This window comes from Leptonychotes weddellii, chromosome 7, assembly GCF_054177405.1.
Source record: "Leptonychotes weddellii isolate Sample4059 chromosome 7, ASM5417740v2, whole genome shotgun sequence".
In the NCBI taxonomy this organism is placed as follows: domain Eukaryota; kingdom Metazoa; phylum Chordata; class Mammalia; order Carnivora; family Phocidae; genus Leptonychotes; species Leptonychotes weddellii.
Window position 1 is genome coordinate 61,705,293 of NC_138375.1, and position 16,645 is coordinate 61,721,937.

Genomic DNA, 16,645 nt, shown 5'->3' on the forward strand with positions numbered 1-16,645 from the left:
TCATCTTGTTCCCGGGCGCCTTTTCTTCTCTTTTTCATCTGACTTCTGGTTCTGAGGTGGGTAGTGCAGCTCCGCGATAGTGCATCTCCCCAGCCCTCTGAATTTAGGCCGGCCTTATCCCTCACTGTCGTCATTCACTCCCTCCTGTGTTCCTATTTCTCCCAGCCGGATTTACTGCCTCGCAAAATTTTTTTGCCATTAATTGGTCGCGGGAAACCCCGCCGGAGCCTCACCCACCCGCAACCCACACACACGCAGGGAACCCTGGCCCGGCTCGCGCCAGGCCACAAGCACGAGAAATCATTCCATTCCCAGCGACCAATCAGCGCTCCGCACGCTGCCGCGCCAGCCAATCCAAGCAAACACACGTTGCCCTGGCCAACTTAGGCCACAAGCTCTTCGGTCGCACCCGGCGTCTGGCAGGGGACTTGGCTGGGGGATTCGGCCCTCTTCCCCTGAGGGGCTTGGTGCCTTCCAATTGGCTGCGAGCAGCGGTGGCCCGTCGCCCATTGGCTGCTGCCAGCCCCGAGGGGCGGGGAAGCCGGAGGAGCTCTAGAGCGTCCGTGCCGCGGAAAGCGGGGAGTCTGGGGCGAGCCCGGCGCGCCTAGCAGCGTACCACGCCTCGCTTCATCTCAGGTAGCCGGGGGTGCGGGCGCGGAGTCGTGGCGGAAGTGAGACGGCCTGGAGGGAGGGCGATGGGGGCTTTCGGGGCGCTCTCCCGGGTGCGTTTTCCGGAGCGGCCCCGACGAGCGGGGCTGGGGAGGCCGGCGTTGGGGGTGGCGGACCGCGGCGTCCGGCCGGGTGCAGCCTTCACCCGTGAGAGAGGAAAGGAGTCCCCAGAAGGATCTCAGGCTTGCACCTCGCCTCTCTGCACCGCTCACCAGTTTAAGGACTTGGATGCCTGCTAGGCGTCAGTTTCTGCATCCGTTAAATGGGGAATGGGTAGTAATAACCTTGCTTCTAGGGCCATGGTGAAGATTCACCGAGGTCGCGTTCCTTGAAGGGCGCAGTGCTTCCTGATTCGTGGTAGATGCACCGACAACGTAAGGCCCCATCTGCCCACAGCAAGCTTTGACTGAGGTGATACTGATGATAGAGGCAGCGTTTTCTAGGTTTACTGTCTTCCAGCTTCGGTCCTTTAACTCATGTAATTCCTCAATAGAGTTACCGTTATCCTTAATGTGCATTTAATAAAGATCACCTGAGCTATTTTGGGATCAGGAGCCAGGACAAAATGACAGCTTTAGTGTGATGTCAGATTTTTTAATGTGAAGTCTCTTCCAGCTTGTGATCAACTTCCGGTGTTTTACAGAAGAGACTTTTAGACTCTGAAGGCAGAAGTCCTGAGTTGGAGTTCTGTCTGACTCCATCACTTATTAGCTGTGTGATCATGGACAAGTGACTTAGTTTCTCTGTTGGTACTTTCTCTGCAAAATAAGGATAATAGGATCAGCTTTTAAGGTTGTTTATGAAAATTAAATGAAATAATACAATTTAAAGTGGCCAGAAAGACTGATCACGTAGTAAATGATCAATAAATGTTAGCTATTATTTTAAATAAAGGATTAGAGCATTAGGAGCTCAAACATTAACTTGGACTCAAAGCTGAGATATTATTAGAATTTAATATTGCCTTAACTGTTGTAAAAAATCTCAACATTGTTGTAAAGCTGATACTAGAATCAGCTAAAGTGAACACTGAAACAGAGGGAAGGGCATTGGTCACGTTGTGGAAGTGGGCTTCCCTGTTGGATTCCTGCTATAGCCAGTCTCAAAAATGAGAAACTACTGTATTTGACTGAGTTGGAAAAGCTAAATTACAAATTCAAGATTGATTGGAAATCAAGCATATGCTGAAATTTTTATGTTAGGTAGATAATATAATTTAATTTACAAGGTCTTGGTTTGCATAACATCTTGGGGAAAATCTGTGGCATGTTAAATTGAAGCTATTCACATAAAACCCTTATCAATTGGGACATGGAAGTTTAAACAATTCTGATAATATCTTCTTTAACAAGTAAATTCTGACTTCATCATACTACATAGGTACAAACAGATTTTTATGACATTCACTTTTTATTAGAGGTTAAAATGTTTATTATGTTTCATATTTAAAATAGAACCTATGGCCATCTCCCTGTGATGTAAAGTTGATGAAAACTGGAGTTGTCTTGGCCAAAGACTATGGTGCTGATAGATGGCCACAAGACAATTTCTGACTTTGGCAGGCTGCCCCCTCTACAATGGCAGCCAGTGTCTACACTAGTGATCATTGCAAAGAAATGGGCATAGAAAACACGAACAAAAAGGTTAGTTTAAAGTAAGGGAAAAAAATAAGGAAAAAAAAGTAAGAGAAAAAAATGAAGGTGGACATTACTGAGCACTGAGTAATAGGACTGTCAAAAGTATACAGCCTTTTTGAAGGAGCTGCTAGATTTTGATACGATTAAGTGGTACCTATTCTCTGATATGTAAGTGATGGAATTGGAGAGTTTCCTGTTGTAGGTCAAGAAAGGGAAAGAAAGAATTAGTAAGAGGGAGTTCAGATTAGTATTTAAAACATTTTCCTTACATTCTCCATAGGTGGAGATTGCAGTAGAGCATAGTGTATGCTTTCCTTTGAATTAATGGGAGTACTCTGTTTTATTAGAAGAGCATCAAGACCTTGATAATAACCCCATTAGTGTTCGCTCCCCAATTCTGGAATATATTTCCAGAGATATGTTATGCTTGCCCACACACAGATAGTTGAGACAGTAACCATTATTCTCTTTTGGACTTAATCTTGATGAAAAAAATCCATTTTTGGAATGGATGAATGAACTGCCTGGTTAAATACTTCATTTGGGCTAAAAAAGAGCTTTCTGAGTTTACACTTGTTTGTTCTCCTTCTTTCCTCCTCCTACTCCACTACCCTTAAAAGAGGCTCATTAATAATTTTTAATGTTTTAGCTTTGTTGTTGTTGCAATTCAGAGTTTACTTAAAAGGTGGAATAAGTCAGCTTTGAGAGCAAAAACATCCATATCTGTAGTTCTGGGACCTGGTAGATACTAGATGTGTGGTAAATAAAATAGTAGACTTCCTTGAGAAATTGCTGTGTTTAATTATGGCAATGGAATTTTTAGTCATTCAGAAGCTCAAGGATGATTGGTGTAAACAGGCTCATCTTAGATATCTTGAGGTCTTCCATAAGTGAGACTAGTAGCTCACTGTCTACCTATTTTTCCCACTTTTATTTCCTGGCTTCCTACTGCATGCTAGACATAGGGGCATAACATTGAACAAGTCACATTTCCTGTCCCAAAAGGTTTATAGTTAAATTGGAAAAGATGACCATTGAATAGTTACAGAGTTGCTGTGAGAAACATTGGTGGGTTGGGGGGGAAAATAACCTAGTCTTTAGGGGAGTCCAAGAAAGAAGAGTAGAAATTAGGCAGTGAAGCTCAGCCAGATCATAAAGGGGCCCATAAGCCATATTAAGGAGTTTAGGCTTTATAGTAGTCAGTAAGAGGGAATGATTACTAAGGTAAGCACCTTAAAGATCCAGATTCTCATCTTTATAGGTAAGTTTTTATTGCTTACATTTGTGTAATGGATTTGTACATAGATAACATCTGTGATAATAACATTTTTACATTTCATCTTTGATTTCTATCAAGGAGATTTGAAAAAAAAAAATATCTTACCGGCCAAACACAGGAACCTGGCAGGCAGCCTTTGGGTTTAAAGAATATTGTTTAATCATAATGATCCCAGCAATAGATAAATTAGTTTTTCAAGTCTTATCTAAGAATTTGTGTTTGTTTATAACATACCCTTGATTAAGGTCATTGTACTGGCTATCAAGTTGGCAGTCTCTTGAGGGGAAATGAGATACCTTCCTGACTGGCACACTTCTTGAATGAGCTCATCCACTTTTAGTCTATGGGTGGGATCTATATTTATTATATATTTTGCATCACTTACATCATTTACATAGATCCTAAATTCTATGTTATTGAATTTTCTATATATACTTTCCCATGTTTCCCATATTTTGGGATACACCGCCCCAAAATATGCCACTTTGGAATAAGGATTATTTTGAGCTGAAGGCAATTCAGCAAATGCAGAAAGAGCTGTTTTCCCTCCCTCTACTGCCTGAAAGTAGGACATAAATTTCCCTTTGTGAAGGTCTTCCCTCTCCCCTCTCCTATACTAGGAGAACAACTCATCACTGGAGGTAGAGTTGGCACCAAAATTGTCTGAACAAACTTACTTTACTACAATAACTTTCTTTTCTATTAATTTTGTCTCATATATTTACTTTCTCATAATTTACCACCCCTAGAATCCCAAATTCCTTTTCCTTTGTCTTGTCACTTTTCCGTAATTTATCACCTTTTGTTAGAATGGTATAGAAGCCCTAAGTCTAACTGCTTTTTTTGGGTCTCCATTTCTTTCTTTTTTGTGAAGGCCTCTACGTATATAAAAAATAAAATATTAACAGCAAATAAAATTTGTGTGCCTTCTTTCACTTTAATCTGCAGGTCCCAGAGACAGAATCTAAGAGAGTAGAGAAAAAGGTTTTTTTTTCCCCTACAGTTCTATAACATCTTGTTTATCATTTTTAATGGCTTGTATGCTTTGTTCTATGCTATTTAAATATTGACTACAATATTGATTTATTTCTGTCATCTTTAGTTTTTAGATAGTGGTTCTCAACCCTGGCTGAATAACAGAATGATCAGCGAGGCTTTTTATAGAACCTAGATTTTGGGGGCCTACTCCAGAACAGGCCCAGTGAATCAGACTGTCTGGCAGTGGGCCCTGAAATCTAATATCTAAAAACAGTGTCAAAGAAAACCAGAGGTAGATAGAAGTTAAAGTGGCAAAGGCAAATCTTACTCAAGAACTATTAAAGTAGGGGAAAAGATACATCAGTATAGAATTGCACCCTGTTCTGGAGGTGCCTGGGTGGCTCAGTCGATTAAGCCTCCAACTCTTGGTTTTGGCTCAGGTCATGATCTTGCAGTCTTGGGATCGAGCCCTGTGTCTGGCTTCATGCTCAGCGTGGAGTCTGCTTTGGATTCTCTCTTTCCCTCTGCCCTCCACCCCATTTTCTCTCTGTCTCTCAAATAAATAAACAAAATCTTAAAAAAAAAAAAATTGCAGTCCAGTCTGAGTACAACAAGGACAGTGGGGATTTGTAGCCAAGGAGCAGGATAGGTGTCAATGGGTGGGAAATTGCTAAGAGGAAACATTAGAGGTAAAGGGGATTCTTGCTGCATGCAGAGCAGCATGATAAGATCAAGGGTAGGATGAGGAATTTTTGAGGGTGAGGGGTGTTTCAGTAAACTAGCTCAGCAGGATTCTTGCTAAAACTGAACTTAGGGGCCAAAGACAAGCCCAAGAACAAGGCCTAGTCAAAAAGAGGACTCAGAGGAGCCTAGGAAGGGAATCTTTGTCAACAGCTACAACTACTACAAAATAAAACAAAGGGGATTCTTATGTATGCATCTGTACTTGAGGATTGCAGCCTTATTTCCATAGAAGTTTGAGGCTTGACATTTCATTTAGATCTTCTCTTTATTTCCTTTTTAGTAATAACTTGATGGTTCTGTAAATTGTGCAGCTTTTCCCCAGAAGGATACAGAAGAAAAATTCTTTATTCTTTTACTGGAGTGCACTAAGGCACCAAAAGAACACAAAATCAAGACCAAACAATTCTGTTTTGAAGCAAACACACTTCAACAAGTATTTTAGGGGCCTATTATGTTCCAGGCAATGTTTTAGTTGGTGGGGATATAGTGGTAAATAAGGCAGTCAAAAGCCCCAGCTCTATAAGTTGGGGATGTGATGGTGAAAGGGTAGAATATAGTATACCAATAAATAAACAAGTTAATTTCAGATTGTGATAAACACTATGAAGAAACTAAAAGAAGGTTATAATAGAGACTTGCAGAAGCTGTATTAAGATAGGAGGTTTAAAATGAAATTTTCATTACAAGTTGTTTTTAGTCATGCTCAGATTTGGGATCTAATAATCCAGGCAGAGAAATAGCAAGTACAAAGCCCAGAGTCAGTGGCAAGCTTGGCCTATTTGGGGAGCAGAAAGAAAACCAGTAGGACAAGAATATTCTAGGCAATGAGAGGAGGTGGTGTGAATAGGCATCTCTTAATTTCTATTAAGGGTGATTCCTAGGCTTTGTCTTTGAGCAACTGGCTCAATTATCATTTTAAAAGTAAATTGTTGGGGCACCTGGGTGGCTCAGTCAGTTAAGCATCCAACTCTTGATCTCAGTTCAGGTCCTGATCTCAGGGTCCTGAGTTCAAGCCCTATGTTGGGCTCCATGCTGGGCGTGGAGCCTACATTAAAACATAAATAAATAAAAATAAAATAAATTGTTAAGATGGAAGACTGAGTGAAATTGAGGGGAGCCTAGGGTGATACCCATTAGGGTGAAGCTCTAAAAAGGCTTCTGGATCTGGGACTTTGGAGTTCTGTCTCTCTTCCCATTTCCCCTTTTCTCCAGCCTTTCCACATTTCAGCCTCAAGATAGCCAGAGTTTTTGCATGCTTGCATATTGATCAAAGGCTTCCAGAACAATTAGTCTAAAAGAAACCTGCAGAGCCTGCATGGACTTTTCTAACCCAGCCTAGGAAGTCATGCAGTCACAGACCACCTCTTGATGGGAAGCAATGTTTTTAAAACATTACAGAAGCTTTCATTATATCGTTTATTATCTTTAAGGTTAATAATCATTTCTCTTTAAAAACAATGTTGAACAGTAGCTTATCTTTGGAATTATTAATGATATATAAAATTATGAACCATTTGTTTATGCTGTACTGATGGTTCTAAAAGTCTTCATATGACCTCCTTCCTTACACAGATACCTTACTGAATCCTATAACACTTTATCAAATGATATAAAATATTGAAAACGGTGCAGTTCTTCAAACTTTTGAAATTGTTCAGAGTTCTGTAACCCTAACCTGAAAGGATGTATGAACAGGTTTCTAGTTGTGCTTGTCATTAGTTTTCTAGAATGAGTCCTAAATCTGTTGGATGTTAAATTAAAAATTTAATGGCTGAAACTGTAAAGACTTTTTAAAAAAATTTATTCCTTGTGTATTTATATTTGTAGTTTGGAAACAGCAATATTTTTTTCTTTACATTATCTAGAATTTTATAATGTATTTCTTTTTATTATATTCCTTTAGAAAGGGAACTAGGATTGTAGTTTACTTTTATATGAGTGATTTTAATAACTTAAAATGTGTGATACTCATCCTTGACTAGGTGTTACTCATCTTGGCAGCTTTTAGGGAAAAAAACCTATGCCCAGGTCCTACTCTCAGAGATTCTGATTAGTTGATTTGGGGTGGGATCCAGGTATAAGTATCTTTTACGGCTCCCCAGTGAGTCTATTATGAAGCCATATTTGAGACTCACTGGTCTACTGCTTCAAATTGTGGCATTTGCTGATGCTCATCTTTGTCTTTGTAACAGAAGAAAAAAATGGAAGGCCTGCCTGATGCTGCTGCTTTTGCAACTAGACTTAAAAACACTCTCATCCAGTATCATAGCATCGAAGATGATAAGTGGCGAGTTGCCAAGAAAACGGTGAATTATTTAAATTACTTATATATGGCATTTATCTTCTATCTAGTGAGATGGTTGATGACTTTCAAAATGGTAAGGGAAAATAGGAACCATACTTTGGGTGGATGGCAGGATAGATAATTAAGATAATAAAGTCGGTGGTTTGACATCTCACCAAGGCAAAAGCAATAATCCTGCACTGATTTCATTACTGCTTTAGATATTGGACATGAGAATAGACTCTGGCAACACGAGCCTAAAGAATAGCTTCTAAGGTCAACATATAAAATATAACATGTACTGATAGTTTGAAATAGTTCCAGATATTTCAACAAGCCTGTGAGGGTGGCCAGTTAGTATTCTTTTCTACTGGTATGACTTGTCCAAACTATCACAACCCTAGAACCCAGGACTCTTCTAGTGAAGTACTCTAGCTAGTCTGATATTCAGAATTTCTTGGGAAATGAACAGAAAAAAGATGTAGGGACTAATTCAAGGTCACACTGTCATAATAGATGTGAATTGTTTGATTTTAAAAAAGATATGAGCAAGTTCAGAATGAAATATTTAGCATTCCTCTTGTCTTAGTCTAAATGTGTCAGTAATGGTAAATAGATAAGATTGGAGTGAGGCAAATAATAATGCCTGGTGCGGATCTTAACAAGGTTTGCATCTCATTAAACTACTGAGAAATCTGTTTTGGACGTCTGTACTTTAAGCAAGATGTGAAGAACTTTAGGATACAGAAGAAAATCAAATATGGATCATTTTGATGGTATAAGTGACTTTTATGTATCTCTTTGAATATTTACTTAAGTTTTATTTTAATGCAAAGACTGATGTTCTATAACTTGAAATTGTCAGTTTTATATCCAGAGTTCCACCTAGGTAATGATTTATGCCCGTATACTGTTTGTTATTTTTCCAGAAAGATGTAACAATTTGGAGAAAACCTTCAGAAGAATTTAATGGATACCTGTAAGTAAATTCTTGTAGTTTTATGTAGCTCTTAAGACATTGCCAGACTTCATATATATATATAATATATATTTATATATATTATATATTATATATATAAATGATCACTAAATCATCATTGCCAGTAAAATTTGACTTTTAAGATTTGTGAATTGTGTAAGGCTGTTGAATCACAGACCTGTACCTCTGAAACAAATAATACATTATATGTTAAAAAAATAAAGAAGAAGATAGTAGGAAGGGAAAAATGAAGGGGGGGAATTGGAGGGGGAGCCGAACCATGAGAGACTATGGACTGAGAAACAAACTGAGGGTTCTAGAGGGGAGGGGGGTGGGGGGATGGGTTAGCCTGGTGATGGGTATTAAAGAGGACACGTATTGAATGGAGCACTGGGTGTTATACGCAAACAATGAATCATGGAACACTACATCAAAAACTAATGATGTAATGTATGGTGATTAACATAATAAAATTAAAAAAAAAGATTTTAAACTTTCTGAAGAAGCATATCACCTTATGAATTCAAAGCCTTTAAAGTGTCCATATCTCTTGTGGACTGAGTTGATAGTAAGGGAAATCATAAATAATGATATCGGATGGCCTATAAAAATCTTAAATTTCTTAGCACAGTGTATAACTCCCTTCTAATATTCTTCTATATGTACTTAGTGCTGTAGCATACTTTAAGAATTTATCTTAAAGAAATCATAAGAAAGATAATAGTTAAGTACTTATCTCTTCCATCACATTACTTATAATATTAAAAATTACAAACAACTTGAATAATCAATAGAGATGGTTAAATTTTGAAACGTGATATTTTACACTCTTTAAAAACTGTTTTCAAATATTAGTTTAAAACACAAGAAAATGCTCAAGCTGTAAAGTGAATAAAGCAGAATATGAAACTGCATGTAGAATTGTGCGTTGACTTTAATTTTTATGTATTAAAATATTTTTACTTAACACCAAATACACACCTTGAGGTGGCTGCTTTATAGGTGATTTCTATTTTCATTTTTTGATATTTGCATATAGTTGAACATGAATTATACTTTTCACCAGAAGGAAAAAATACTGTTTTTTAAAGCCAGTAGAGAGACAGTTGCCTTGTGTAATTGGAGTGGAATGCTCGTATCCTTGGGACTCAGTCCTTTTAAAAATGAAACTGTGGGTCCCACTTACTATGTGTTCTCAAGTATAATACCAAAGATAGCATTTCCAGAAAGATGAGTTATACAATATTTATGACAAGGACCAGGAAACTAGAGTTGTGGATTAAGCATTGTAAGCAAGTGTGAAGTTAATCCTTTAGATCACTGATTCCCAGTGGGGGTTGAAAAGCACAGAGAAGTGCCAAGGGAGCATTATGCTTGGTGATTTGAGGGGACTTCATTGAAGAGCTAGTATATGAACTGAGCTTTAAAGCAAGAATGGGTTATTTCTTAGGGAATGAAGGACGGATTCATATTCCAGGCAGAGGGGATTGCATCTACTACATAAACACAGATGGAAAACACTCCAAGGAGTTTGTTTAGGGAAGTAGAAGTGATGTTTGTATAGCTGGAGCATAAAGTATGAGGGTAGGGAGAGCATATGTCTGAAGGATTTTTGAATTCTAAAGTAAGGAATTCAATATTGTGCTTACCTTTGCTCAACCCTTACTCCCACCTCCCAGGTCGTCAGAGATTTTGAACTTAATCTGATAGCACTGTGAAAAATGGAAATGAGCATGGAGAGTTTAGAGAAGAGGTTTTACCCTGGGAGTCCATGGCTAGCTTCTTGAAGTTTCCTTAAGATCATAAACATAATTTTGTGTCAATGTTATATTCCTGGGAAGAGATCTTCGGCTTTTTTTCAGAAACTTCAAGAGATACATGGTCCAAAGAGCTAGAAATGGTTGCAGTGTTGAGTTGGACACAGAGTGCCCAAACTAAGGACGTAGCATGAGAGTTGAAAAGGGCAAGTGAATGTGAAAGGGATCTAATGGTGGTGGTGGTGATGATAACTAACATTCATTGAGAGCCAAATATTGTCCTAAGCACTTTACATCTAGGAAGTCATCTTGATAAAACATGGTGACTTTTATTCTGACTATTGAAATGGGATCAAGAGAAAAAGAGTCAAAAGTTGAATCCCAGATATCTAATTTGGGATTAATTTGTAGTGCCCCATTCCCACCCTCCACCCCAAGTTAGAGAACACAGGAGGGAAGAGCAGATTTAGGATGGGGGAGACAGTGTAAGGTTGAGCTGGAAATACTTACAAAATGATAAAACAGCTTCAGATGCTTTAAAAAAAAAAATCTTTTCAAAAGACCTGCCCAAAATGTTACTGATAGAGTTAAAGCCAATCTATCTCTAATTTCTTTTCTTTTGTCCCCAGAGGTAGCTACTGTCTTAAAGTGTGTATTCCTGTTTTATACTTTGACCACATATATATATATGTGTGTGTTTCCTTTAGTAATTTGCTTTTGATTTTTTCCATTTAATACAGTGTTTTTTTCAGGATTTAGCCATGTTGTTACATGCAGATCTGTTCTTTCACGTTCATATGAAAATATTACGATGTGTTTAGCTGTGTTTGTAAAATTTTAGGTTGTTGACAATTCTTCCTTATAAAATACAGTGCTATAGTAAACTTCTTTAGTATATGTCTCCTTCTGTACACATGTGTGATTTTCTTTGGGTATGTACCTGGGTCTTAAGGACACGCATCATTCAACTACTGTAGACGTTGCCAAATTAATTGCTCTCTAAAATGGTGGTAGCAGTTTGAGAGTTCTCATTCCCTTCCATTCAATACTTGTTATGTTTTTACTCTGCCAGTCTCAGGGATATGAGATGGTATCTTGTTAGTATTTACTTAGTATGAGTGAAGTTGAGCATCTTTTCCAAATTTACTGACATTTCCGATCAATCTTAATGTATCTTTTGTCCTTATTTTCTTTGGATTGTCTTTTTCTCATTGGTTTATAGGAATTAATTATGTATTCTCTATAATAATTATGGCTGTTTATATGTGTTGCACATACCTTCTTCCAGTCTATGGCTAGTTTTTAAAGAAATTACTTATTTTGTCATTTGTGGTATGCAAGTTTTTAATTTTAACTGTCTTGTATTATTTGTGTTTTTGTTTGTTTTATGTATTCAAGAAATCCCCCTGTATCCTGAGGGCACAAAGATGTATTTTTCTCAAAGTTTTAAATTTTATGTAGTGGTCTTTAGTCTGTCTGGAATTAATTGTTTTGAATGGTGTCAAGTAGTGATTCAGTTTTTAATTTCTCTTTACGGTAAGTACTGAATCAAAGCGCCATTTATGCAATGTACATCCTTTCCCCACTGATACTTAGTGCCACCTTTGAAATATGTCGAGTTCTGATACTATTCATGAGTCAAACCTCTGTGTGCTATTCCTGGGTGACCTATTTTTCTGTTCCTGTAAAAAAGTTTTTGAAAGTCAGAGTAAGAATATGTGCATACTAATAACATGTTAGAGCCTGAGAAAAGAATAGCATACAGAATAAATGAAGCTCGAGTGTTGTATGGACTGTTTTCGGCTACACCGTAACATGAAGGTACTTTCCTATGTTCATGATAACATAATTTAGCCTTCAGATCACTTGTTAGATTTGAGGGCAAAGAGTACATTCTGATAAAATAACTTAATTTATCAGAAAAACTGTTGGGATTTATTCCCTTTAAAAAAAAAGCTGTATTAACTTTTACTCTTTTTGAAGTTAGCTCTGAACTATGAGGGCGTGCTGAAATTTTTCATACTAATAGCATTTGACCTTAATATTTTTTCTCCAGTTTCAAAGCCCAAGGTGTTATAGATGACAGCATCAATAGTGTCATAGACCATATACGCCCAGGTCCCTGTCGCTTGGATTGGGACAGCTTAATGACTTCAATGGACATTTTGGAACACTTTGAAGAGGTATTTATTTAGAAACATTACTTCAGATTTTGGGTGTGTGTGTGTATGTGTGTGCATGTGAGAGAGAGCATGTGAGTGTGAGCACGTGCACCTACTTGTATTCATTGTATTCATTGTTTTGAGAGTAAGTAGTCGTGGCAGAGATCTCACAGGGGAATCCTTTCTGCCTTTTAAAAAGTTTGAGTTTCCTCATATTAATGAGTATTAGTCAGAACTGTGTTTGTTTTACACAGTAGCTCTACCCTTGCTGCTTAAGAAAACTGTCAGCTCTTTAACTGTAAAACTTAAGTTGAGATTCTGAAATCTAAAATTCTAAAAACAACACCATCATATTCAGGTTTCTAGGTAATCGTATGTAGGTTTTTCCATTAATGTTAAGCCAAAATCAAAGACCAAAAATAAAAATGCCACCTTAGGCATTAGAGAATGATGTAACCAAAGTGGGTTGTCCTCTTTTTCTATTTTTGTTAATTCATTTTTCCCATGTTTGAATTTCTTTATTGAAACATTTGGTATTTTGGTCCAAATATTTGTGGATTTTTATCTTAAACACCTGTAGTCTACACCACCTACTTCCGTGTTGAATATCATATAGGATACAAGGCCACTGCATTGAGTTAGAGATTTAGATACTGGGTAACTTACCTCTTTGTATTTTAATCATAACCTTATTCATTCCCATACAGTGGCCATGAAGTTTAGACTAGAGATCTAAACCTATCAGAACCACTGTAAAATTATTATTAATAAGAATTATAAATACATTTTAAATGAGTATTAGTTTTTTACTAAGGGTTAATTTATGGTATATGAGTCCATATATGTTTCCTAAGTAGTAACAACTGTCGCCTCTTCTCTTTCAGAATTGCTGTGTGATGCGTTACACTACTGCTGGTCAGCTTTGGAATATAATTTCCCCGAGAGAGTTTGTTGATTTCTCCTACACTGTGGGCTATGAAGAAGGGCTTTTGTCCTGTGGTAATGATCTCAAAACCTTATACTTTCTTTTCATTTGTCTTAAATATTTGAGTTTTCCCAGCTGGATGTGTCTATGTGAGATATATTTTCAGCCTTCACACTTATTTTATGATCACTAAGCTTTGCAAATGCTACATCACAGGAATTAAAATAACAGTATCAAGAAGGGTTTTGAAATCTTTCTGGTTAAGTTTTTATTCTCAGTTACATGGTATCCTCCAGGTCACAGCTAACAAACAGGAATCACGTAGCTGCCTCTGAGAAAGGGATGTAGTAAGCAGATTAAGTCACTCTCAGAAAATAGCTTCTTAGTCATATCCATAGAAAAAATAGGCATGGTGTGTTAGAATATTTTTCCTTCCTTGAGCTGTGTAATATTTTTTTAAAAAATGAAAAATACTGCTATTAGAAGGCTCCTGCTTCCTAAAATATATCTATAGGTAAATCAATCTTTTTTTGTGTATCGTATATACTCGAGTTGGCAGTTGTAGGTAAATATCTGCTTGTTTACTCTTAGCCAGCCAGTACCAAAGTTGGATGTGGTAGTGCCTTTAGGGAGTAGTGGTGGTACCATAGTTTTGATTTTTGGCACCTTGAGGCCTGGGTGCTACAGCCAAGATTCATAGTTTCCAAGGAGTTACCAAGATGACATAATGTTACCTATTCTGATGGGATTAGAACTTTCCCCATTACCTCTAGCCCTCTGTCAGAATTCTACTTGGTAATTATCTTTTTCATTCTTCTATGGTCACTCTTGGGGCTTAGTTTTCATCTACATGAGTAAGAAGAAAAACATTTTTTATTTTATTATGTTAATCACCATACATCATTAGTTTTTGATGTAGTGTTCCATGATTCGTTGTTTGCGTATGACACCCAGTGTTCCATGCAGAACGTGCCCTCTTTAATACCCATCACCAGGCTAACCCATCCCCCCCCCCACCTTTAGAACCCTCAGTGTGTTTCTCAGAGTCCATAGTCTCTCATGGTTCGTCTCCCCCTCCAATTCCCCCCCTTCATTTTTCCCTTCCTACTATAAGAAGAAAAATATTTAAACAAGAAATCTGATAATATGATTGTATGAGAGTTGTAGACTAATCTCAGTCACTGCTATTAATGGTGTTATTTTAAAATTTCCTTGTAGGGCTAAGTGTTGACTGGAGTGAAAAGAGACCAGAATTTATTCGTGGATATAACCATCCTTGTGGTTGGTTTTGTGTTCCACATAAAGACAATCCACACCAGAGTCTTTTGACAGGCTACATTCAGACAGATCTACGCGGGATGATTCCTCAGTCTGCGGTAGATACAGCTATGGCCAGCACTTTAGTCAACTTCTATGGTGATTTACAAAAAGCCCTACAAAAGGCATAATACATTTAACTTGTAGTACGATAGTCCCCCAAATCAACTTTTTCTCTCAGCTGCATGGGCTGTGAAAATCATCCTTTCCTCTCTTCTGTGTAGCCTATAGAAAAATTTGAGGTGCTTTGCTGGTTTATTTTATTCCTGAAGTAAATAGTTATCTAAGAGAGGGCATTTCCATTTTCTTAGACAGTGACTTCCACACTGTTTGGTACAGCAGTGTGTCTAAGCATGGAGAGAATGACAGACATCCATGAAGATGTAGGTATACTTCTTTGACCTGAACTCTTAAGAAACTGAATACTGCCTCAGTATGAATATTTTGGCTACCTGGAAATTAGAGAAAGCACAAGCTTCATGTTGTTAGTTAAAATCACCTGTTTTAGAGTTTTAGGAACATTTTCTAAGTTTTAACTATTTTTGGAAGCTAAATATTAGTGCTTTACTTTTGGTATGCTCTGTGAATTCGCCAGTATCTTGGACTAAAGAAAAAACTATATTTTATAAAGGTGAACTTCATTGTCAGGTGACTTGTACTACTTTAAGTATTGAAAAAATCAGAAATAGAAAAAGAATAGATACAGTAGTATAGATACAATTCAAATACAATTGTTTTGATACCTAGATAACATTATTTTGTGGATATCTTTAAAAATGTATTTGTATCTTTCTGTGCGTTTCTTTTGGAAGGCCTAAAAAGCATTTATGCATGGATAAAACAGTACAAAGAACTGCCAAATATGTGCTGGGGACACCACATTGATTGGATTGTGTGAACTGGTTGGTGGTACCCTATATTCACACAACAGCAAATTGTCTAGAAATCAAATCCAGTGAGTGTCTTGTTCATGTTTTAGTTTTGTTTTGTTTTTTTAAAATAAGCCCTCAAGAAATAGCTCTTAATTCTTCGAAGTATGTGATATTCTGTAGGAAAATAATCAGATTTTCAGTCTTTCGCATTTGATCCATGTTCACATTTCAGTTTTAAAGTATCACTCATCTCATAAAGTATTACTAAGTACATCATAAACATTCACAGTTGTGACATAACTTCAGTCTGGAACTTTAACAAATACATTCATAGATTTGTCCGCATGCCTGGATGAGTCATTTTATAACAAGCATGGACTATAATAGGTCCCTTATTCTGTGGCTGCCTTAAATGAACATTCCTGAATGATTTTAACATTCCAGATGATTCTTTGGCTTTTGAATAACCACCTGGGGCGCCTGGGTGGCTCAGTTGGTTGGGCGACTGCCTTCGGCTCAGGTCATGATCCTGGAGTCCCGGGATTGAGTCCCGCATCGGGCTCCCTGCTCAGCAGGGAATCTGCTTCTCCCTCTGACCCTCCCCCCTCTCATGCTCTCTCTCTATCTCATTCTCTCTCTCAAATAAATAAAATCTTAAAAAAAAAAAAAAAAGAATAACCACCTGGTTTACTTCTAAAATGAGACCTTGAGGCAACTCAGTATATCCATGCAAATGTTTGTATTTATGTTTGTGTTCGGGCACACGTCTTGAAATCTTATCTTCCTGTTCAATGTGAGTTCTTTATGTGGTACTTACTGTATCCATTGTTTTGTTTCTTCTTCTTTTTTTTTTTTTTTGATTAATTTTTGTATACTCTATATTTTATATTCTAGTATTCTGTCTAGGATGGTGAATGCCAGCAGATGTCCAATTATATGATGCCCAGATTGGGTGAGGGATTTGCGATAAGATTGCCTGAGCTGGGTGCTCTTGTTGCCTGAGCTGGATACCCCTAAAGCAAATAAACTGTCCACTCAGTGA

At 37.6% G+C, this 16,645-nt stretch overlaps 1 protein-coding gene across 1 annotated transcript; it reads left to right on the forward strand.

Annotated features, from left to right (window-relative positions):
- Nucleotides 1-420: 420 nt before the first annotated feature.
- Nucleotides 421-16,645, forward strand: STARD4 (StAR related lipid transfer domain containing 4). The gene is made up of 6 exons (XM_081826468.1): nt 421-636; nt 7,500-7,613; nt 8,521-8,570; nt 12,384-12,510; nt 13,374-13,488; nt 14,633-16,645. Exons 2-6 carry the CDS (start codon nt 7,509-7,511, stop codon nt 14,860-14,862), a joined length of 627 nt encoding a protein of 208 aa, XP_081682594.1. The 5' UTR covers nt 421-636; nt 7,500-7,508; the 3' UTR covers nt 14,863-16,645.

Excerpts from the sequence above, each read along its gene's own strand:
- STARD4 (XM_081826468.1), top strand. The coding sequence starts at position 7,509 with ATGGAAGGCCTGCCTGATGCTGCTGCTTTTGCAACTAGACTTAAAAAC. Across the intron at positions 7,614-8,520 it reads GGCGAGTTGCCAAGAAAACG|AAAGATGTAACAATTTGGAG; the intron begins GTGAATTATTTA and ends TTATTTTTCCAG. Across the intron at positions 13,489-14,632 it reads AGAAGGGCTTTTGTCCTGTG|GGCTAAGTGTTGACTGGAGT; the intron begins GTAATGATCTCA and ends ATTTCCTTGTAG.